This window comes from Ursus americanus, chromosome 11, assembly GCF_024610735.1.
Source record: "Ursus americanus isolate L20-20 chromosome 11, mUrsAme1.1.p, whole genome shotgun sequence".
Taxonomy (NCBI): Eukaryota; Metazoa; Chordata; class Mammalia; order Carnivora; family Ursidae; genus Ursus; species Ursus americanus.
This window is the reverse complement of record NC_142137.1, coordinates 62,028,587-62,052,807: the sequence shown is the minus strand read 5'-3', so window position 1 is coordinate 62,052,807 and position 24,221 is coordinate 62,028,587. Positions and strand designations below refer to the sequence as shown.

The 24,221-nt window shown below is 42.1% G+C and overlaps 1 protein-coding gene across 13 annotated transcripts in view; it reads left to right on the top strand.

Moving 5' to 3' along the window:
• Window positions 1-23,033, top strand: part of SYNE1 (spectrin repeat containing nuclear envelope protein 1) — a 443,290-nt gene extending 420,257 nt beyond the window's left edge. For 9 of the 13 annotated variants that reach the window (XM_045805371.2, XM_045805374.2, XM_045805377.2 and 6 more), the window contains 10 exons: window positions 1,464-1,532; window positions 3,196-3,338; window positions 5,003-5,129; window positions 5,954-6,165; window positions 8,581-8,781; window positions 10,065-10,193; window positions 11,758-11,970; window positions 12,992-13,084; window positions 14,437-14,495; window positions 22,054-23,033. In XM_045805371.2, the coding sequence (XP_045661327.2) occupies window positions 1,464-1,532; window positions 3,196-3,338; window positions 5,003-5,129; window positions 5,954-6,165; window positions 8,581-8,781; window positions 10,065-10,193; window positions 11,758-11,970; window positions 12,992-13,084; window positions 14,437-14,495; window positions 22,054-22,294 (1,487 nt within the window). In that variant the 3' untranslated portion in view covers window positions 22,295-23,033. The remainder of the gene's footprint in view (window positions 1-1,463; window positions 1,533-3,195; window positions 3,339-5,002; window positions 5,130-5,953; window positions 6,166-8,580; window positions 8,782-10,064; window positions 10,194-11,757; window positions 11,971-12,991; window positions 13,085-14,436; window positions 14,496-22,053) is intronic. The other 4 variants (XM_045805373.2, XM_045805372.2, XM_045805378.2 and 1 more) reach the window with 3 other exon arrangements.
• The last annotated feature ends 1,188 nt before the right edge of the window (window positions 23,034-24,221 follow it).

Genomic DNA, 24,221 nt, shown 5'->3' with positions numbered 1-24,221 from the left:
ACAAAACCTGTCTCAATACTCTATGGAAGGGATCACATTGGAGAAGAGCTCAGATGGAAACATTTTATGATCGAGGTTAGAGAGATGATGGCGGCCTGAACTAAGGAACAACACTGGGGATGGAGAGAATGGAAGAGAACTGACAAATCATGGCGAGTCTCCTTAAGTGATGGTTGATTGAACTGGGATTGAGGCGACTCTCGGACTTGGGTATCTTGGTGAAAGGTGCAGGTAGCCCGAGGCCCTGAGGACCACAAGAGGGAGAGAATGTTGTGGGTGTTGTCTGTGGGCCGGGGGCAGGGCAGTGAGAAAGGGGGTGGTGATGACTCATTTGTGCACACCCGAATTTGAGATACTGTAGAATATACGAATGGAATACCCAGCAGTAGATGTATGGGTCTGAAGTTCTAGAACTGGAAATGCGGATTAGGTAGCCATCCATGTATACGTGGTAATTGTCCCTGAGGGAAGGGAGGAAATCACCCAGGAAAAATGTATAAAGCAAAACAAGAAAGACGAAACCCCAAGAAACACATACAGTGAAGGGGTGGACAGAGAAAGAGGAACATTGTAAGGAGGGTGAGTAAAAATAGAAGAAAGAATCAGAGGCCAATTTGTAGCTCTTGTAAATGCATCTCACACATTCTCCAAAAGGCCGTCTCTGCTTGTTCCTGATGGTTCACATTTGGATTCCCAAGGGTATGACACTGTCTAAAAAGAAAATGATTTCCCTCATTTCTATTTTGTTTTTACAGGAGAGCCTAATAGGTATTCCTTATTTACAGCAGCACTCTCCAGTATGTAGCTGTCAGCCACATGGGACTGAACATATCGAGCCCTGAAATGTGACCATGCAAAACTGAGATTTGCTGTGTCAAATGTATTTACGTGAATTCACAAGTCTCAAAGACTTAGCACAAAGAAAGAATGTAAAATGGTAATATTTATGGTGATTACACGTCATAATTTGGATATATTGGTTTAGCAAAGTAAAGCATTAAAATTATTTTCATCTGTTTCTTGTTACTTTTTTTAATGTGGCTCTTAGAACCTTTAAAATGACACATGTGGCTCACTTTATTTCTACGGGACAGCGCTGCTCTAGAATCTGTCTGGTTGCAATCGCAGTTCTGCTAATTACTACCTGTTGAAACCTGGATAGGTCGTTTAATTCCTCTGGATCTCAGCTTTCTTACCAGTAAAATGCGAATAAGACTTCCATGCACCCTGTAGGCTTTCTTCAAAGATAGATGAGTGGTTAGAACAGTGCTTGGCTCATGAAACATTCTCAGTGTGAGCTCCGACGATTTATTTCAGGAAACCTTTGGTGAGCACGCTCACACTCCTCTGTATGCTCAAGAGCTGTCTGTCTAGAGTGACTAACTGCTTTTTTTTCCCCTAGGAAAAGTTATTTCCCGCCACAAGGAATCTAGCTGTCAACTTAGACTGTGCTCTTTTTGCAGATGTAATGATCCCTGAAAGTCCTGAGGCCTATGTAAAACTCACAGAAAGTGCAATCAGAACTACCTCTGGTAGGCACGAAAAGCCACAGCAAGCCTCCCCCTCCCCTGTAACAAGCCTCCTCTCTGAGCACATCTGCGGTCCCTCTCACAGCTCGGGGCACCAGCATGTTAAGGAACCACCTCCTTCTCTTACTGCTGCAGTAGAAACAAGCGGACAAACACAGCCCCAAACTACTCTGTTGATCAACACCAAGACTAAGATTTTAGTAATCAAGTTTCAGTGAAATAACGTCTCGACCTGTTAAGTGGGAATGAGTCTCATTAGGTATAGACCTAGGATGCCCGTGCACGGGAGAAAAGGGGAGATGGAAGCTCTAGTCTTCAGCACCTGTGCCCCGGTGCCCTGCTGGAGGGTAGCCGTACTGACCTCGTGACTTCCGGGGCCTGGAGACTTACCTGCGCCTCGGCAGCCGGGGCTCAGAGCTCCTGTCCCATGTCCACCAGCCTGCATATGTGACCTCAGGCCCACCATTCATCTTCCTGATCTCAAAGGCCACATATAAGGCGAGGGGTGAGACCAGATGTCTGGCTCTAAAAAAAAAATTATAATTGACCTCGATAAGTCGTACCCCATAAAATAAAGAAAGGAAAATGGAACCAGGTTTGTTTCATGTTGCACTAGATAAACTATAGTTCAGCATAGTTAAGCAGGGGGGAGGTGGAGAGGATAGGGTTTGACCATAGCAATACGATACTGAATGGCAAAGGTATTCGTTTACACTTCATTTTTGAAGCAAAGGAGCATTAGTGAAATGGTGACTTCCTGAGTGATCCCCAGTGAGAGACCTCTTCCAGGTGTATTTAGAAGGCCTTTTTTCAAAAAAAATTAATAAAGCTTACTAATACATGTTCTGCTTTCACCCTGTGTTAGCTTCACTCTGACAATCAATGTTCTTGTTCAGTTCAAAAATTATAACACACACACACACATTTTGCACACACACACATTTTGCAAAAAGGTATTACACCTCTGAAAGGTGATGAGCCAGGAGTTCCAGGCTCTGAGGAGGAGCATGCTGAGATGCAAATGCTAAAATCTTAAATGCTAAAATGCTAAAATGCAATAAAATGCTTAAGTGCAAATGCTAAAATCTGGTTTTGTTGTGCGTTTTAAACAAAGGCAAGCCATTGGTAGTTTCGTGTCTCCACCCATATGTTACTTCTTGGTTATCTTGAAGTCACACCTTTAAGTGAATGATGCAAGGGGCGGGGGTGACTGTCTCTACTGAGTGCTATCTTCTGTTCAGATGCAGAAAGAAAACAGAGGATTATATCTTTTTCCGCTTGATAAGTGCCTGCAGAGGGAATATGAGAAATAACTGCCTCTTAGTTGGTGGGGAGCAAAAGGCACCACGTTGGGCTTTCAGAGAGGCCTTCCACAGCTTACACAACGTAGATTTTCAGGGAATCAGCTGCCAGCAGAGCAGACACACAGGCTGTTAGAGCCCACTGCAGAGGCCTTTTGCAGTATCTGACCTGCTAGGACTCTGAGCCAACCACATTCATTCATTGGTCTGGTCTTTGAACTTCTAACTCACCAGCACGCTAGTACTAAATTTGCTTTGTAATAACGCACACACACGCCATTTCTATACCACCTTAGCCGAAGTAATTTCTCAAACTTCACCTTGAATGTCACGCATGTTCAAGAACCTTGTGGTTGACATTGCAGGAGCTCCCAGTGCCTTAGAGTCACAGATTCGACAACTGGACAAAGCCTTGGATGAGAGCCGTTTTCAGATGCAACAAACTGAAAATATCATCCGCAGCAAGACTCCCACAGGACCGGAGCTAGACTCCAGCTACAGAGGCTATGTGAGTATCCTGACCCTTGTAATCCCAGCATGTACCTGGAAATCATAGTTGTGTGACAAAGAACGGTCCGTCTGTGGCACAGGGCTTTCTGAGCTATCGAGCACCATGCCGCCCTTGAACTCACGGGTTTGGGTGTCCAAAACGAAGCCACACTAGCAGGTTACCTTTTGAGTAAAACTGGCCCGTGCTCAGATGCACTGACCTACTACAGTGACCAGCCTGTTCTTTGCATGGAGAACTCCGTGAGATCCATTTAACTGACAGCGACAAAATGCTTTGGCTCCCGAAAGTGAAGAGGCATTTCTCCAAACTCAGCTAATAATTTTGGGGCCAAGGTTATCCTTGGAGTTGCAGATTTAGCTAATAGATCACTAACACAGAATATGTATGTGTGTATATATATATAGTTCTTTTCTGGGGTTTATTGATTTACTCATTGCCTTTGGGAGTGTTTTTATCCTCTGTTATCAGTATGCTCATTATGGGGAAAACAAATCTGACTAACGAGGGATTTGGAGAAAAGATGGCAAAAGATTGTATGTGTTACTAACTTCTATTTTCAAAGTTCCTACCTAGTAAAGTATATACTGAGTTTATTTGCTCTGCTCAAGTTACTGACCAAATAATTTTTCCTGGAGAACTACCCATTTTCCTACACATACTTAAGTAAGAGAATTTAAAAGTAAATCTCTTCCATGGCTCATACTTTCTTTTCACACCCAAAAGACTGCCTAGTAAAAGGAAAGAAAAATTAATTTCCCTAAGTCTAATGACAACTCCAATGTACTACTTTTTGAAACCAGGGAAGAAAACTGTTGTAGTTTATATATGCTGATATTAATATCCTCACAATTACAGAAGAATGATCAATCATGAGTTTATTTCTTGTCCAGTTTGGCCTGTTATACCAACTTCTATTATAGTGAAGTTTCCTTTTTTTTTCTAATATAATAAGACTTCATGGTGACCATGCTGACATCACTGAGATTGTACTCAGTCTCAGTCAAAAATACTCAAACCTCATAGCAGCGTGATTTGTTAAAGGCTTCGAAACATAACTTTATGGTTAGAGCAAGAGTTCTTTGAATGCTGTGCATGACATTAAACTTGGAGTTGGAAGGTTTTCCTTTGATGTTAAGAATTTATTCCCTTAACACCTATTAAACATTGCTTAAATTTTCTTATGAAACAGCTGGCTTTCATAGTACTTTCTGCTTTTAAGTATTTTAATTATTTAATGCAAAAAAATGTTCCTTCGAGATTTGTGGTAATATTATTGTTCCCACATTTCAGTTTAAGAAAGAAGAAGCAACTTGCCAAAAATTGTATATTGTATTGCCAGCTGAGGGCTCTGAGTTTTCAATCCCAGATTGGTTTTTCGTCTCTCTTGAGTTGTAAAAGAAATTTTGAGGGACTCTCATGCAAAACTCAGTATATCTTCAAGGCACTGCTCTGCATGTGTATGCATGTGTCCTGTGTTGCAGGCACATGTTTTTGAACTTGATTTTTTTGTTCTTAGCAGACTGGGTTTTTTTCCCACAGAGCAGTAAAACACAGCCACCATCCTTTTCAAGGAACTAGAAAGGTATTTTCCCCCAGAAGCTCTTGCACTTGTGAGAAGCTGAGAATCGTGTGACCGGGTCCTGTTTTCTGTGTCTCAACAGATGAAGCTGCTAAGTGAGTGCCGTGGCAGCATAGACTTAGTGAAGAGACTAGAACACAAACTGAAGGAGGAAGAAGAGAATTTCCCCGGCTTTGTTAACCTGAATACCACGGAAACCCAAACAGCTGGTGAGTGAGCGGTGCTCAGCTCAGGAAAAAGGGAAATAGAAGATCCTGAAATACCGTGTTGCCCCTGCGTTGCCCTGCGCTGCCCATCTCAGTCTACATGATTCTCCCCTGAGAACTTTTCTCTGTGTTACGATGACCTCCTGACAGAAGGGGGTGGGGAACAGCATCGCGGTATTTCCTTCCATATCCCATTTATTTTCATGCACTCTCTCTAACCTCTCTTGTCTGGCATTTTATTTTATTTTATTTTATTTTATTTTATTTTATTTTATTTTATTTTATTTTTTAAAGCTTTATTTGAGAGAGAGAGAAAGAGTGTGAATGTGGGGGGGAAGGGGCAGAGGAAGAGGGAGAGAGAACCGCAAGCAGACGCCACACTGAGCGCAGAGCCCAACATGGGGCTCGATCTCACAACCCTGAGATCATGACCTGAGCTGAAGTCAAGAGTTGGCCGCTTCACTGACTGAGCCATGCAGGCGCCCCTCGTCGAGCATTTTATATATGAGCTCTCCAAGTTCTGTTGCAAAAAGAAACCAATTGAATATTATCTTCCTGCGCATTACTGCTTATTACTTCATAAAGCTCTTTATGGTATTAAATCCTATGTAGTTTTTTTTTTTAACCCCAGTATCATTAAAAATGCAGGTAGGATAAACACAGCCATTATACTGCTTTGTGTTGTTTAATAGCTGACAACAACCGAAGTGCCTGTTAGAATGACTTTTCTTTGTTGTTATACTTAGGGACCGTGTATCTTTAAGGCATTTCCCCAATATCCCACATAGGGAAATACAGCTCATTCTTCTGTGTGTGTCACGTCCCAGGTGTGATTGACCGGTGGGAACTCATCCAGGCACAGGCCCTGAGCAAGGAGCTGAGAATGAAACAGCACCTCCAGAAGTGGCAGCAGTTCAGCGCGGACCTGAACAACATCTGGGCGTGGCTGGCGGAGACGGAGGGAGAGCTGGAGCAGCTGCGGCGCCTGGAGCTCAGCACCGACATCCAGGCTATCGAGCTCCAGATAAAGAAGCTCAAGGTAGCTGCCCTCAGCCTTTCCCACAGTGGCCAGGCAGAAAACAGCCACGTGCACTGCCCGGTCCGACAGAACCAGTAGCTCCAGCTAGGCTCCTACCACCCGGCCGCAGGGAAGTCATCAGTGAGCACGAATGCCTTCCTTTCCCCCAGCCGTCCCAAATCAGTATTTCTAGAGAAGCCTTGGAAGGGCAGAAAGATGGTCCACGTTGTAGAACTAGCCCCCGTGTAACTCATTACGTATGATTTAATGACTTGGTTCCTAAGGAATGACTAATATTAAAACTTCGTGAAACATCCAGGTACCTCTGGGACTGTTTGACCCCTTTTAAGGGAAGTGCAGAAATGACCAGGCTCCTGCAAGTCTGTATCTAGAGCTAGAGAGGTTTCCTCTCCAAGATTGTATCTCTGTGACTTTGTAGAAATGTATTGAAATTGTTGGACAATCAGCAGAACCTCTGAAATAGGACGTAGTAGTAACAGAAGCAATTTGCAGTGTATGAATAAAACAAAACAACGCTGTGGAGTAATTATGGTAAAACACCTGGCATGTACACTTGATTTTGGCCTGGGTGGGTGTCCATCCCCACGGGGTAATGTCCCTTAGCTCCGTCTCCAGGTCCTAACACTCCTCCGTAGCACAATTCTTGAAATGCATTACTATGTGGAGACTTTTGCAAGCATACTCTGGATTGAGAGCCCAGTTTGTTTTTAATAGCTCCTCCAGTCCTTTCTTTTTGTTTGGAGAGCATCAAGATGTGCGCTTCCTCAGAATAGAGCTACCAAGGCTCTCTAGGCTCAAGGGTTAAGCGTGCTGCTCTTGTGTCTCTCGGGTTTCATGTATGCTATTTATTTTGGGGTGATGTTTCGGTGGCTTGTTTTGGTTGTTGTTTATTTTAAATTTGCAGAGAAATGAGTCTTCCCCACTGTTGCTCAGATTTCTCCTCAAAGAATAGCCTCTGCACTAGCCCCATCAATTTCTGGGTGAAGCATCAGATGGGAGATGTGATTTATATTATCTGGATTATAAAACACGTTTTTCTGTAGAGTACTTAAATTATTGTAGTTCCTCTCTGGGAAAATGTAAGGCAGGGTGTATGATGACCAAACCCCTAAAAAGTTGATAAAGCAAATGTTGGCCAGAGTCTGAGACTTAAGTGAGATTAGGGTGGGAAAATGAGACCTTGAAAGTCAGCCTGTGTGATAAGAAAAAGCCACCCTCTGCACGCTTGCCCAGTCCTTCCTGTCTGTTTCCTGAGGGTAAGGATGTGGAAAAACCAAGTATCTTTCACAGTATCTCTTGATCTTACAATATCTCTGTGGTCAAATCTGTATTACTGCATTTTGAGAATCTATTGGAAAGTGAAAAATTAAGACAAGCTGGAGACATAACAGAAATGTTGAGAACTTAGAAGAAAACGTAGCGTGGGTTGATGTGATTTGTGGGATCACTGACCCTAAACTAATCTGGGTATGTTTAAACAGTACCCAGATACTGAATCATTAGTGCACAATCATGTGCTGCACAAGTTCTTGGAAGAGTTCTAGATTTGTGGGAAATGCATAAAGCAAAAATCAGTTGCCTAGTTTTTTTGTGAAATCAAACTGAATTGGTTAGCTGTTGAAATACCCAATCCATTCTCTTGACCATCACAGCAATGTGGCTTATGACATGGGCAGGGTTCTTCTCCCCCTGTGGGCCACTAACTCTCTGTGCCTATCGAGTCCAAACAGCTAGAGGCTGAGGCCTGGGAATCTGCCTTCTTAGCAAGTTTCCCGTTTCATTCTTCTGCACACAACTTGGAGTCCCATTGGTCTAGTGATGAGATTCTTACATGAGAACATTTCCTGCTGCCCAGAACTCATAGAGCCAGGTCTGGGTTTGTTTTGTTCTATTGTTGTTGAACTCCCAGGCTGTGGGTTGAGTTCATCAGACTTCTTAGTTCATTGCACAGGGTCATCAGCACTTCCTCCAAAGTTCCTCTTAATTTTGTCTATTTATCCTTTGTCCCCACTGTTTTTTAATCTCCATTCTTGAAACCCGTAGCAACCATTCTTACATATTGAATGAGTATGCATTCATATATGCACGAAAAATATGGATTTGTGTGTGTGCACGTGCCTTTTAAATCACAGAAATACTGTGCTATTACACACATTGTTCTGCTTCTGACTCTTTCACTCGATACCATATTTTAAAACCCATTCAAGTTGTCAAGTGTCCATCTAATCCATTTCCTTTAACTACAGTGTGGTCCTCAGTGGTGTGCACCACTGTCTGTTATCTAGCGGTTAAGGCTAATTTTACTGAATGATTCTTTTCACTTGGGTGAAGCTTTTACTAAGGTCTTAAACTATGCTCTAAACGTTTGTATTGTCATTTTTTTTTTCGTTTGGTGGTTCTTCTTTCTCTTTATAGGAGCTCCAGAAAGCTGTGGACCACCGCAAAGCCATCATCCTCTCCATCAACCTGTGCAGCTCCGAGTTCACCCAGACTGGCAGTGAGAAAAGCCAGGATCTGCAGGATCGCCTGTCACAGATGAACGGGTGCTGGGACCATGTGTGCTCCCTGCTGGAAGAGTGGCGGGGCCTGCTCCAGGATGCACTGATGCAGTGTCAGGTTCGTGGGAGTCAGACATTTCCAGTGTAGCTGAGTCTGAGACTTGATTTAGCAAGGTCACTTGGAGGGATGCAGTTGCTCCCCAAAGCCAGGATTTGAATGAGATAACTTTGTGCCCAAACTATTCATTATCCTGGAGAATCTTTACATCTGAACAGGAGTTCAAGCAAGTGGACCCCGTCTTTTATCCAGCTAACTGGACTATTCCCATGAGTATATCTCATTCCCAACTCATTCATTCATTCATTCATTCATTCATTCATTCATTCATTCAACAGATATTTACTGAGCACGTTGGCAGACATTTCTCGAACATGAAAGTGAGCATCACAAATACTTACTCATCCATTCTACCACGATTATTTGATGTGTGCCCACTCTCTGAAAGATATTATACAGAGCAGTCAGGGTACAACACAGCCTCTACTTTTTTGGGGGAAAACGAACAATGAAAATGCAAGTAATTGCTTAACCAAGATGCTTACAAGTGTGGATGATAAAAGTAACTGAGAAAAACTACTTTGGGATAGAGGTCAGGGAACTTCTATGAATCTTAGAGCTGATACTGAAGAGATGTTGCCAGACAGAGCCAATGGGATGTCCTAGAAACAGGAAAGGGTTTAGTGTCTTTAAGGTCAGAAAAGAGGCCAGTAGGATCAGAATGTAGTCAGAGAGGCAGGGAGTGATAAGAAAGATCAGAAAGATGCTTAGCAACTAGATCATGCAGGGCCTGACCAGGAGCAGATTGTATTCTGAGCACAGTGTAAACCTTCTTTCTGAGTTTGCATGTGCCCCAAGAATATGTTGAAAACGGGTACTCAAGCTGTTTTTTCACCCTTGCACCCCTTCCTAGTCCAGTGCATAGGAGATCTTCAGTAACTACCTGTTGAATAAATGAATGAACAAACGGATGAATGAAGGATATAAGAGACTGGATTAAGGCCTTCCAAGATGGGAAGGTCTGAATACAGGGAGAAGACAGGGGAGCAGAGTTGCTTCCTTCCAAACTGTAATGTAACCCTAGAAATTAAGTATTTGATACCAGTTTTTCCTTATGTCTAAATTCTCTCCCAAATAACAAACTAGATGTTTTTGGTGAGAATGTGAACTCAGATAATTACCACAGCACCAGTGCCTTTCTCAGAAAGGAGTTGTGCATAAGAGCTTAAATCCAACGTATCTTTGCCAGTGGTAGCAATTGTAAAGACTGGAAATTTAAGCTGTGAGGGAAAGAAAAATAAATTTCTCAAGATGATTTTATACTCCATTTTTTTTCTTCATAGGATTTCCATGAAATGAGTCATGGTTTGCTTCTTATGCTGGAGAACATCGACAGAAGGAAAAATGAAATTGTCCCTATTGATTCTAACCTGGATGCAGAGACACTTCAGGACCATCACAAACAGCTTATGGTAAGATGTGTGAGCTTTGGCAGCCTGGCTGTTCATAGCACTCGCCTATTTCATTTAAAGAAAAAGAATGTAGGTGATAATTTTTTTTTTTTTTTACCTTTTGCATACTGGTCTCTAACTTTCTCTTTTTTATTTGTCATAGTTTCTAATTTTTGTGAGGCAAACATGCTTATAGAAGATGACGTCTACCAGCTTTAGAATCTGGTTCTAAAGTCATTGCTCAATTGTAGAGATCTTAGATGTTCTTCATCTTAATTAGGTTGTTTTTACTAAAGCAGATTTTTGGCAGTTATGCTTATTTTTAATTTAAACTGTCTTTGTTACATGTATGTATAAAGTAGGAGTATCTTGCGTGGCTTAAATTTTATTTTTATGGACATTGAAGCTATTAAAATAGAAAGAGACCATTAAGACTTCGTAGAAGAAATTCCTAGGTGGCTCAGTTGGTTAAACGCCGCCTTCGGCTCAGGTCATGATCCCAGGGTCCTGGGATCGAGCCCCACACTAGGCTCCCTGCTCAACAGGGGAGTCTGCTTCTCCCCCTTCCCCTGCTCATGCTCTCTCTCTCACTCACTTTCTCTCTTTCAAATAAATACATAAGATCTTTAAAAAAAAGAAGAAGAAATTAAGTGTACCAGATTTAGCAGTAACCTTGTCACCAAGTTTTGTGAAAATGAAGACAAAAAGGAAAATGTGAAAAGTTATTTTCATTATCTGAGAAAAAGAAAACATGCCAGTTCTCAAGGAGAAAGAAACTTTTTCTAGCACTGAATTCAAAAGGAAATTTGCAGAATCTCTGCATAGATTCTTATACAAAGGACTCGGATAATATAACGTACAGTGTACTTAAGGGATTTTATAAAAGATAAAGCAGTATATTTGAGTTCCATTAGGAGAAAATGATTTGCATTTTGTAGCTTTCTGTATTTTTAAAATGTCATTTCTCAACATTTAATGCTTACTAACCTAACCAACAGAATTGTTAGCTTTTAATTCAGTACCATAAAGGTCTTAGAAACCAAGACGGAATAGCTATGCAGTGGCATTTTTACTGACTTTTGACCTCAGACATTAGTTGTAAATAATGAATCACTACTACATCCTTCAAAAAAATCTTGAACAAAGATCAGGGCATACTTAGACATATGTGAGTTTTGCTATATTTATATGTTAATGTTTCACTTTCTGTATAAAAGAGTATCTTACGTCTCTTTTGCATAATACTTGATGTTTTAAGCACTTTCACATATATTCACCAATTTGAACCTTCCAATATACTTACTATGGACCAGGCAGGAAGCAGTATTATCATTTTCTGAAATGAGAAAGCTTGAGATCAGAAAGGTTCAGGGGCCTTATAGACGATTTTTGGCAGCAGCAGGGTTAGAACCCAGACCCCCCATTCCCGAATGCCATGGGCTGCTTCATTCTTCCCTGGGTGAGCACGGCATTTGGATACTCAGGTTTAATTGCCCACTAAGTTAAACTGATGTCATCCTGCCTTTTTGGAATTTTCCCCGATTATCAAAAATTCTTCGTAAAGCATTTCTTATCACGCACCTAGCAAATAAGGCATGAGCTATCGGAATCCCAGCTCCGAGTGGCCTCGCTGCAAGACATGTCTTGCCAACTCCTGGTGAATGCGGAAGGCACAGACTGTTTAGAAGCTAAAGAAAAAGTCCATGTGATTGGAAATCGGCTCAAACTTCTCTTGAAGGAGGTCAGTCGTCACATAAAGGAGCTGGAGAAGCTATTAGACATGTCAAGCAGTCAGCAGGTAAGCTCTAAGCAGACATCATTGTGTAGCATTTCTTACAGGAAACCAAAGAAGCATCATCTTTATCCGTTTTTAGAAGGACTTTGAATATAGTACTTGTCAGGATAAAGTGCCCGCTCTCAGTCACTGCTCTTACGAGTCCTGTCTCAAAATAAAAAAAGGGACTCATCAACTTTCATAATAGGACACTGCTTTTGATTCTATTACATCAAAAAACCTCTTGCAATTGTTACTGCTAACCCTTTACCGTCTCTACTGTGGCATTGTATTTTACCCTGTTTACTGAAGAATTCACATGTTTCCTGTCACACAGCTATGGTAGGTCATAACCAATTGTTGCATATGAGTTTTGTATTCAAACACCAGAAGGCATGAGTTCTCCCGACATAGACAGCAATTAATTCATAGAAAATGTCCTCTGCTCATTTACTTTTTTTTTTTCTTAAATCTACATCGTGGTAGTATTATCGGTTTTGAGAAATGCATTTGTAGATACAGAGATGCTTGGTAAGACTTCAGACAACCAGTTGCAAAATCTCGTTATGAACACACAAACACCCTGCACTCCCATAAGCCTGCAAAACAACGACCTCCTCTGACCAACGGAGTAGTGGGAGACATACTACAAAAGAAGGCTCCTGGATGAATATCTTTTGTTTCGAACTCAAATGACTTGTGTCTCTCTGGCCCAAGAGACCTGTAGTGTAAAACCAATTCCTTCACCTCCTTCACTTCCACTCATTCCATCCGTGTCACTAAGAAATAAAAAAGCTGCAAGTGACATAGTAATAGCAAAACTATACCTATATTTTCCAACAGGACTAAATTGACAACCAGAAAAGGCCTGATACACTAGAAGAATTAGGTTCTGTTCTTATAGTTGTCTGATTCTGTTTTGTCCAAGGAATGGTTTGATTTTTATGGAGGATGGCTGGCGGTGGGCTGGTAAATGCATTGTGGATTACCAAGCCATCACGGCTTTGGGACATGGAGTCCTTAAAAAAATCTATTTCCTATGTAGGATTTGTCTTCCTGGTCTTCTGCTGATGAACTGGACACCTCAGGATCTGTGAGTCCTACGTCTGGAAGAAGCACCCCAAACAGACAAAGAACGGTAACTTTCCACTGGTCCTTTTCAGTTGGCCCATGGGAGGGAACACTGGGGAGCAACGGTATCTGTAGCTACCTCAGGGTCCGCAGGCTCCCCCCGGGAAAGCAGGAGTCCCCCTACAGAAGAGCGTTGTCACACAGTAACTCAGTGAAGTGTCGTTTCCTCAGCCCTGCGGCATGCCCTCCCCACATGCACTCAGGAATGCAAAAGAACATTCTGTTTTTCAAAAGAAGGAGGGCTCAAGGTGTGGCTGGTACAGGGAGACAAGTTATTTCTCTTGCTCCAAGGGCCATCACTAGGATGGTGTTCCCTTGTTTCTTTGGTGGCTCCTCCCTTCAAACCACTACCATCATAGTCCACCTAAAAAAGTAGGTTCTATGTAAAGGGGCGCCTCAGCCAGAAGCAGGCAAAACTGTGAGCGTCTCATGAGACCATTGAACGTATGAGACAAGTGGAGGTTCTGTTGAACTCTCAAGCGAAGAAGCTCCTGACGGTGGTTCTGAAGGTTTTTGGCGACTGTGCTGCCCCCAAAGAGGCAACAGCTCAGGAGGCCTCAGCCACAGAGCCTTTGGGAGGCTGCCTCACCGGCGTTCTGTGAGGACGGAAAGACGAATCTGGCCCCTGCTACCCTCTATACTTTGATTTCTCTGTGTGATTAGAGGCTTGTTTTTGTTTTGTTATTTTTTTGTCCAGCTTTATGATTATATTCATTTTTTTTACATCCCATTTTCCTTAGTTTTTAGAAGTATGGATTTCATTTGTACTTTTTTTTGTTATAAACACTTAAGTCCTATGCTGATAAATGTTATCTTATTTAGGATTGTTTTTTACTACATTCACTAGTTTCCTATAGATCCTAGTTTAAGAATGTGAAGGAATACTGGCTTTTCGAGTCAAATTCTAGCCTTGATTTAACTTGTCGGGTCCTCATCATTCTACAAAGAAAAATCTCATATTGCCATTGTTATTTTTTATCTACCAAGAATTTCAGTGTTCTAGGAAACGAAAAAAATATGGCGTGCCAAGGCACATTGGCCTTTATATTTATTGTAAGTAAATCCTTGGCTGGTATAGAGTCACCAGTGTGTCCACCATGAAAAATGGGGGGAAATATCCCACGGTGGTGGGACTCCCAAACCACAATTCCTGTTTCCTCGGTGACCAGTGATAGAGATGTGGATTAGTTTCAGTTTTTCAACAAAAGAAAAGCCAGTTTCCTGAATTCGTGGGTACTGATCATTTCGTTTGATTTATTTTTCCTTTGCCGCACTTTTAGTTTAATTTTTTTCAGTAGCTTGTCTTTATTTGCCTGGACTGAACATTCTTCTTTCTTTACCCCTGTTCATTGCAAACAGCCACGAGGCAAATGTAGTCTCTCACAGCCTGGACCCTCTGTCAACAGTCCACATAGCAGGTACCTTATTCTCCTGGTTTCCACACTGTTCTAGAACTCCAAGAGGATGATGAAAATTGTCCATGATTTAGGTAGGCCTCTATCTGGTCTGCCTCAGGGTAGTTGAGAAATTACTTGTTTCATCCGTACATGCCTTTTCTAATAAATTGGAAGAGACTTTCCTAAGTGTGAAGTGTAAGTAAAGCTCAGAGCACAAAATATTTGGATCCCACCAGAATTTTGTCTAACTCTCCGTAGGCCACCTGGTACTTTCCATCACGCCGTGTTCTGTGTGCACTTGAGGATTCAGTGCAGTGGAGGGCACAGCCTCCGTTTGATTCATGGCAGACTTTCATCATCCTCTTTATTTCTAGATTTTACAATAAGACAGGTAATAGATCAATGAATTATTTTACCACTCACAGAACCCACAAATCTGAATAAAATAGACTAACATCCCCAGCTTTTTATTTTATTTTCATGTTTTATCCAGATTGTGGGTTTTGAATTCTCAAAATGGCAAGTCCTAATTTGGTATTATTTACAATTTATAAGCACCTTCTCTCTTTTGCTTATCCTAAAACTTCTCTTCTGCCAGCACACTCAGTCACTCACCTTCCTGACACTTGGCAAGCTCTTTCACGCTAAAAACAAGGGTAGTCAGTGCCCCTGCCAGGGGCCGTCCAGAGAGCCCACTCACAGCTGCCCCTCCGTGCTTTACGCCTGGCTTCCAACAGTCCCTCGTTTCTGCAGTTAGCGGTGCTTTGCCTCCTTCGTTGTTGGTGTGGTGTCTGTGCTCCCCTGCCCTTTCACTAATCAGTTCATGTTCCCCCAGACAACTTTTTAAAAAGAAAATACTGTCCCTGGAGCTGATTTTTTTCATTCCAATCCCAAGCCATTCACTGTTAGTTTGCCCCTCTGGAAACTTATCACCACTGAGCTGGAATCTAAATTCCTGAAAGCAGGGTGAGGGGTAAGGAAGTGTAGAGTTGTAAACGACCCCCGAGTAATAGTTTTCGTTTTCCAGCTGCATGCTGAAGGGACTGGGTATCTGATTTGGTCATTCCTACTCAGCTGAAGCAACGCAGAACGTACTTTGATGTGCTCTTTGGTTTTAAGCCTCCCTTTACTGTGCTTTTTTTTTTTTTTTTTCTTTCCCTTTGGTTTGGTTTGACGACAATTCTGTGGGGGTTTTTGGTCCATAATAAATCAATAATGAAATATGAATGGAGAAAAACTCACAAGGATTTTTGAAGATAATGATGGACTTCTCCAGGTGCTCTGATGTTCTCTTAGTCCCCTTCAAGAAAAGCCAGTCATGTACTGTAGACAGATCATTGTTTGGTCCATCTTCTCCCCACAAACTGCTGATGTGCCTGAACAGAGATGGGGAATGTCCCCAGAGCAGTCCTTTTAGGACACCAGAGATCAATTCTTTGGTTGACATAAATGATGGTGATGAGAAGGGGAAAGGCTCTTACGTTATTATGCAACACCAACAGCAACCGCCCTTTGGTTCCCAAATATCACATTAGTCTGCAGCCCCCATTCTTTCAGTTGCACGGGGTCTTCCGAAAATGTCCAAGCATCGTTTCTTGGGGCAGCAAGTGCTTCCACATGTCTCCTAACGGGGCTTTGCAGCTGGGACAGCCACATTCTCACTGTGACAGCCACAGGCGCCTTTCAGCTCTGCTCTGTCCAGCGCTGTTATTAACATCTTTCTGAGCATTCAGCACAGTGTTTACTTTGCTGCATGGAGGGTCTGCAATACAAATGGTCTACGCCTGAATGGCAAACTTCATCAAACACCTTGGCAGACAGGTGGTGGTTGAGCATTCTTGGACTTCTTAACTTCTCGGCACTTCTGTGTGGGGTGCACCCAACCCCGACAATGGAATGTGGAGTCTGCTGGGAAAAAATTAACTTCACTTATAATCCAGGCTGTCACGGTGTCCCTTTACATTGAGACTTGAGAGCACCTTGTGTTTGATCTTGCACTGGTCCAGCAAATTTGAAAGCACAAACAGTTTAGAACGTTGACCCCAGAGATCTACAACGGATAATTTTAGACACCGATTCTAAGGGAGGAAAGAGGCTGAGTTGGAAGAAACTGAGTATCCGTTTGAAGGAAGAGGGTTCTTCTCTTATTTTTGTTGTTTAAGGTCTGATGTTGATAATATGGTTGCTTATGTGCTATATACGATTTCAGGGTGATTTTACAGCCACAGTTCTATGTCCTCGTAGGTAATACGCTAAGCCCGCATGTAGACGGTGCCAGTATTCACTGTACACCTACGGTGTGTAGGCCCTGAGCCTCTGCAGTTACTTCCATATGGCTCCTGCCATGCGCCAGAGTCTACAGATTCCCTAAATCAATTGCAGGGAGCTCCTCAAGACTCCTTAAAAATTACAAACATTTGAAAAACATCTGTGACTACATTCATAATAATGATTCATCAGTTTTTAGATTAAAGAGGTTTAAGAAGCAATGTTTATGATGGTCCAGCTGGGCTTTTTTTCTCCTTTTGACTTAAAATCATCTAACTCAATCACCAATAAGTCTTCACAACTCTACTGTGGATTATTTGACGTTGACAAATGGGAAGATTTTACTCCAGTTTCCAGCAAGGCAAAGGAATAATTGCTCTGTAGTCTGGACACAGTGAAGTGATGACTTCATTCCAAAACTTAAGCAAAAATTCTAAAACAAATTCTAAAAATTCTAACATGCAAACTTTCCTTGGACACCTTTTGTCTCTGGCACCTTCTACACAGAGAACTAAGGTGGAATGAGAAGCAGCAAATGGAAGGGAAAGGGGGAAAACTGTGAACACGTCACTGTAAACACTGTTCGGTTTCTCGTGGAATTTTTTTTTTCACATCTTTCCTGTCAGGCTCCTTATCCTCTCCTACTTATCCACAGCATTCAGAGAGTCTCAGGTTATACAGGTGTACTTCTAGGACCGGTTGGCCACCAAGGCTGAGAGCAGTTATAGGGTAAGGTGCCAGTATGTTTCTTTCTAATATTTTGAGGTATGCATTCCCAGTGTTTCCCAGGAACAAGTCAGCCACTTTGCCTTCATAGTAGCTTTGAAAGCACTACTCATAAATCAGGACTATTCTCCTGGGAGAATAGGCTGCATACAGCCAGTCCCTCATGGTATGAGTTAGCACACCTTTGCTTTAACGATGATAAGATAATACTGATAAATTGTGACATTTATTTAGCACTTAATGCGTTTCTAAGCACCATGCTAAGCATCGTATATCTGTCACCTCATTAACTCTTCCCACGTCCCCCTGGCATGTCTGTATTCCCAAGACAGGGGCACTGGGGATTAGAGGCATGAAGATTAAAGATTTGAACCAGGTCTACCTGACTCTGGATCCTAACTTGTAAATCACTTCCCTCTGCCAGAAGGGGAGTGGGCTCCTTTACAAAACAGTTCTAGGGCTCAGGCTGCCCCAGGCTGCCTGACACTGCTTAGGACGAGCCAGTTCGTTTTTTGAAAAAAGAAGACTGAAATCCTAAGTTAATTCTGGAAATTTTTCTTCTGAACCACACATCCAGGGAACAAAGACCATTTGCACCAGAGCAGGCAACAAGATACACAACCTAGGTATTTTCTCACAATAAATCCCTGTTATGACACTGCCTGTGTTAGCCAACAAGTAACAAAATGAATTGAAAGTTTCTTTTCACTTGCCTTTAAATAATTTATGCCCACAAGTAATTCATTTTATTCTCCTTGATTATGTAAAATTATTGAGATGAGTCATACTTGGTGCATGCTATTCAGGCTTTTTACATCCCTGGGTCATACTTTCTTTCGTGTGGTGTGTTATTGTGTGCTGCTTCCTCCCCTACCATCTCCTTCTCCCACAACTGTATGTATTTTGGGAAAGAGATGAAGCAACTCCTAGGCAGTCACTTCCCCAGAAATTTGGATGAGTGAGGGGAGTGAGAAAAATGATAAACTAAATATTTACTTGGAGAAAATAAGCACATTCTTGCTGGACAGAATTATCTGAAATAGCTCCATCGGTTAAGTTCCTTGGGTAAGTTCACACATTTCATTTTCCTCTATAAACACAATCTCAACTCGCATCTATTTATGTAATAAGGCCATTGGAGAGTGATGAGTGACTAGTTAATGAGTAGTCTTTGTTCTTTCCCTTGTCAAATTTCCCAAGACTCTTGAAACAGGTGCTCTTAGGTCAATGGATAAATATTAAAAGTACCCTTTTCCCTGGGTACCATTATCCTCTTGGTACTAGAAGCTCTAGTACAGGTTTGTCCTAAGAAGCAGCAATTTTGCGTATGTTGAAACCCTGATAATTGCCCCAAGGGGGTGGCATTTTTCTCAGTAGATAAAGTGGACATTTCCAAGAGCAGTCAACTGCATGGAAGCCCAATAGGCACGGTGTGTTCTCTTTGTCCCTATCTCAGCCCATTACTTCTCCCTAGGTTAGCGTTCTTCAACATTAGAGGGTACATGCTAATTAAATTTTAATAAGAAATGCTCTGATGCTGTTAAATGTGCCATGTCCTTCAACAGACTCTCTAACACATGAACCCATATTCCAAAGATGGTGACCTTTCGAGTCTTTCTCAGGAGTGGACTTGTTAAAGTGCAGCCCCTGTTTTGATCTTGATCTTTGGCTTACTTGCTCAAAGAAGATAATAATTGACAAACAGGAGTGATATTCACCTCTGTCAGTCAAATTGCATAAATTTGCCCATAACTAATGTCCTTAAATGCCTTCTAAAGAAAAAGCCTGTTAGAAATCTCCTTCGTTTTTCCTTAGATATTGAATAACGAGGAAATGCAGAGCTGTCTGGTGCTCCTGTTACAACTCATCCAGTGACGGCTGGTGACTGTTGTTTGCCAGGGCATATTTTCAGGTCAAAGGAAAGATATATTGAAGGAAAATTCAATCCAGAGTTCATGGGTAACTAGCCCATTCTTCTCAAGACCCTTTAAGGCAAACCATTGACTTCATAAACTGTCAAAGCCAAAACGATTTGAGGATATTAATGCACCCCTTGTCTTTGCAAATGAGAAAACTGAAGACCAGAGAGACTAAATTACTTGCCCAAGATTGTACAATTGCCTCAAAACAAAATGCTCTCATGTCCATAACCCTGACTTGATCTGTGTAATACCATGAGGCTTTACAATCGGAGGCATTTATTTCAGACATAAGGAAACCACTCAGCTGCAAATGTTTTAGGATACAAGTATTGTCTTCTTTACTTCTACATGGGAGATACATAAGTATGGCCTGGACAACCTTCGTTCACGTCATCAAACAACAAAATATTGCAGAGAGTGTGGTAGGGTGGGACTTGGGAACCCTGACTTCCTGCTGGAGCTTTTCATCTAATTGTATGATTTGGGGCAAGTGACTGACCCTATCCATAGAATCCAAGTTCTGGGATTTAAAAATCTCAGGGTTGAAATCTTAATTCTGCCACTTGCTACCTGTATAACCTTGAGCCAGCTACTTTATCTCTCTGAGTCTCCTTTTCATCATCTGTAAAGTGAAGATAATGAGCACACGGAGACTATCCTGGGGATTAAGTGAGAGACTAAGATAAATGCTTAGTGTGTTGTCAGCAATTAGAAGAGTAAATGTTAACTCTCCTTAGCCACTTATGTATGAAGTTAGAAGATGGATTAGATATTCTCTAAGGCTTTATTTCAACATGAATATTTTATAATTTGGTAGCTGGAGAAGTTTCTGTCTTCTCCTCCACTAATAGGTATGTGACATACTTCGTTTATGCTGTACTATATTTTCACAAAACATACAGCCTTTCCTATTCAGTTCTTGAGGGTAACTCCTTGGCCTTAGCATAAGGGCAGTTAATCAGTTTGACCACTAGATGGTGATTAAACTCTTATGGGCTCTCAGTTGGTAGCCTATACTGACCAACTAGAAGACCTAAAGTGTATAAGATGCGGAACTTTCCAGTTGGAAGACCATCTAATCTAATTTGGAGGGTTTGAAGCAGTTGGCACTCAGAGGTGAAGTGAGTTGTTCAAGGTTATACAGATGTTAGTCATAGACTTCGGACAAGAATACAGTCCCAGTTTGGGCCAACGATTTGTTTTTTTCGTGACACTGCAAGAACTGTACTAGAAGCACATTGTGGTACGTGGCTGTTTGGAGCTCCTGCAGGATTACTCTGCTTGTCTCACATATGTCTTTGACAGTGTAATAAGAAAGCTTGGAGTACTCCCTCCGTTCCTTTTTAAGGGGTTTTATGTCTTTTTTATCTTAACATTTATTTTCTTTGGTGCCACCCCTTATCCCTCACTGATGTGAATGTAATCTGTTTTCAGACATTAATGGCTAATGGGATAGCTGGAAACATATTTTCTTGGGAGAAAAATGTACAGAGTAACCAATATAGTTTTTATACCTTCCTATTTCTCCAGGGGCCTCACATTCAGTGTCCTTACCCTTAGTGATATTATAACCATTAGTGAATTCATAATAGGCATGGGGGAATGTGTCTCATTGGTACATACATTCTTTTTGTTCCCGCAATGTCGTGTGTGTGTGTGTGTGTGTGTGTGTGTGTGCATGTATACAAAATGCCTCTTGTAAATAACATTTCCTTCTACAACTTTTCAGCTAGTAGCCAAATAAGACATTAATGGACGCTTACAGAGAAAATAGTGTACTTCGCCCAAGACCGACTTCCGTATTCAAAATTTTGCAGTTTTCCTCATGAGTGCTGAAATTCATATTTAAACTCTAATGCACTATTTAAAAGTAGATGGGAAAATGGAAGTAGATAGGAAAACTTGGAACTTTGAGTCTAGAAGGAATCTTCAAGAAGATCATATGTTCTCGGAAAATGGTGCCTATTTCCCAAAGTCAGAGAGCTAGCAATAGATAGGACCGGCCTAGGATCTATGCCATTCCACACCCGTGTTCTGTAGGCTAACTCTGCCGCCACCCTTATACATATAGCTTTGGAACCACTTGGGTCAGGGTCAGATGGGGATTCAGTGCAAGATGAAACCAGGGTGTACTCTAAAATTATTTAAACTTTATGAGTCTCTGCAAGATGGCTGCCACTGTTCTTAACCTTGCTGCATAGATTTCGCCACATCCAGGATGGCAAGATGGGCTACTTTGCATAGTTCTGACAGCAACTAGTTTTGCCTAATGGTGCTACTGATACTCTTAAACCAAAAATGTCCTGCATCAAACACCCACATTTTAATCATCCTGGATCTACTTAATCTACACTGGTCGGATGTGTAGAGCAGTTACTTTTGTTGATGGAAAATGTTTTACCAAATTAAGGGATGGGATTTGAACCCAAGAAGTTGCCTTTAGTTGACTGACTAAGTGTTTATTTTTCATCAGCGAAGTGTCCAAAAACACTCTTCATGTGGTGGGGAGATCACCTGGGCATACTGCAGAAGGCTGCCAGCCAGTTGCCGGGTTGGGTTGGGTTTGGCCTGGTCCTTTAGCTTCCAGGAAGGTGAGGAAGCAAAAAGCAGCATCCAGACAGCATTTGAAATATTTGAGTTATTTATGTTGATTCTCCTCTCAGGTCCACAAGAGGTGGCTCCGATTCCTCCCTTTCTGAGCCTCGGCCAGTTCGGTCCGGCCGAGCCTTCTTACTCAGAGTCCTCCGAGCGGCTCTTCCACTTCAGCTTCTCCTGCTGCTCCTCATCGGGCTCGCCTGCCTTGTACCAATGTCAGAGGAAGACTATAGTTGTGCCCTCTCCAACAACTTTGCCCGATCATTCCACCCCATGCTCAGATACACAAATGGCCCTCCTCCGCTCTGAACCAAGCACATGCCATCCGCAGCACTGCTGGTAGCATAAGAAGGATTTGGCCGAAAGCAATCCCAAACTAGCAAAATCAGGACCTGAGTCTCGACGCATGCCCTCAGCGTGGCAGCTTTAGCTCTCCTCCGCATCCCGTGTGTGCAAATCATGGCTTCGGAGGTGGATCGGAAACAATGACAGGAGGAGAGCAGACAGACAACAGGTTGGGAAGAAATTTTGTTTGAAACTCTGAGCCTCAGCACTAAAGAGATTAAGGACCTCCAACGTTCTCTGGACGCATGAATTCTGGGCCCTGGGCTCATTTCTGTGCATACCCAAGGACTTCGGTAGACTGAGCAGCTGTCCCACAGTGCTCCTCCATCCACTCAGTAAAGGACTTTGCCTGAGTGCCATGATGGCGTCGAACAATCTACCAACCAACCAGTGCTGAAGAGATTTTAGAACCTTGTAACATACAATTTTTAAGAGCTTATATGGCACCTTTCTTTTTACCTTGTTTTCCTTTGGGGCATGATGTTCTAACCTTTGCTTTAGAAGCACAAGCTGTAAATCTAAAAGGCACTTTTTTAAAGGGTATAAAGAAAAACTGGATGTAATAAATAAGATCATGGAAGGCTTTATGTGAAAACAAAGTTGAATGTTACAGTAAAAAAAGATATTTATGTATGTACAGTTTGCTAAAGCCAAGTTTTGTTTGTATTGATTTCTTTGCATTTATTATAGATAATATAAAATATTTTGTCTGTGCTTTTTTCTCTTCCCCCTAAAGAAATGACTCTAAATTTACATACTGAGCCGGCACTTATCAGGGCACAACCTAAATGATCGTTTTTGCAGAATAAGAGAAGCCGAAACATAAGTATATATTAAAGAAAAAGGATGGTTACAGGTAGCACACATTTAGATGTAAAGGACTCTGGATGATTCCTTCCCCCCCCCCTTCCCACAGCTAATCGTATCTCCTGACCTCTTACTCCCCAGCGTCTTTCACAGCCCCTTTTCTTCTCTATTCCCTTTGCCCAGTTGGAAGAAACCCCACATTAATCTCCTCACTGAGGCCACATCTCTGCTCCATCCCAAGGATACTCAATAGCCGTGTGGATTTTCTTAAAGCTCTCTTGTTTGCATCCCTACTCTATTCCAAAACCTTCTATTGCTTTTCATTGTCTACTAGAAGAAATACAGTTTTCATCCATCATTCAAGTCCAAATACAATAAGATTCTATTCTGCCCCTCTGATCTTGCCAACCAGCGGCCATCGCGGAATTGCTTGGTGCTCATGGCGTTTTAATCCATCCTTTAATAACTGGAGGAGGAGGATTTATATAAGGCCCAGGTTTCAGGCTTCTCTTGAAAATGGAAAGCTCTGGTGCCTTGGGTGCATATTCCTGCATGCCAGTCATTGCTGGGGTGATGTGGTTGCTGTCACTTGAAGAACAGGAAAAGACAGATTTTCCATTTGCCTTTATATCCTATTAACTACTCTCACTACCTGTCCCAGTCTCTCTCCTGTGGGTATTTAGTGTACCAATCCTGCTCTACATGGAGAATTTAAACCAAACCAAAGTACTCAACCTGAAACTGCCTGCCATGGTTTCCATTATGTTTGTAGCCTGAGTGTCATCTCAACTAGGGTTCCTGGGGATTATTTGGTTTCCCAGTTCCTGGGATCACTGCAGACCTTCTAATCCCATCTCTGGGGGGTACGACCTGGGAGCTTGCTTTAGAAACAGACACCTGAGGTGATTTTAGCCCAACTGACTGTGGAAAAGAACTTCCCTATTCTTTCTTACCTCCCCAGTTTTGTTCTTACCATTCCTTCTCTCCTCTCTCACAAGACTCAACTCACGAAGCCACCAACTCCCTGAAGACTTCCCTGACCACTGTTGGACTGTATTTAAGACTTCCCTCTACTGAATTTTCC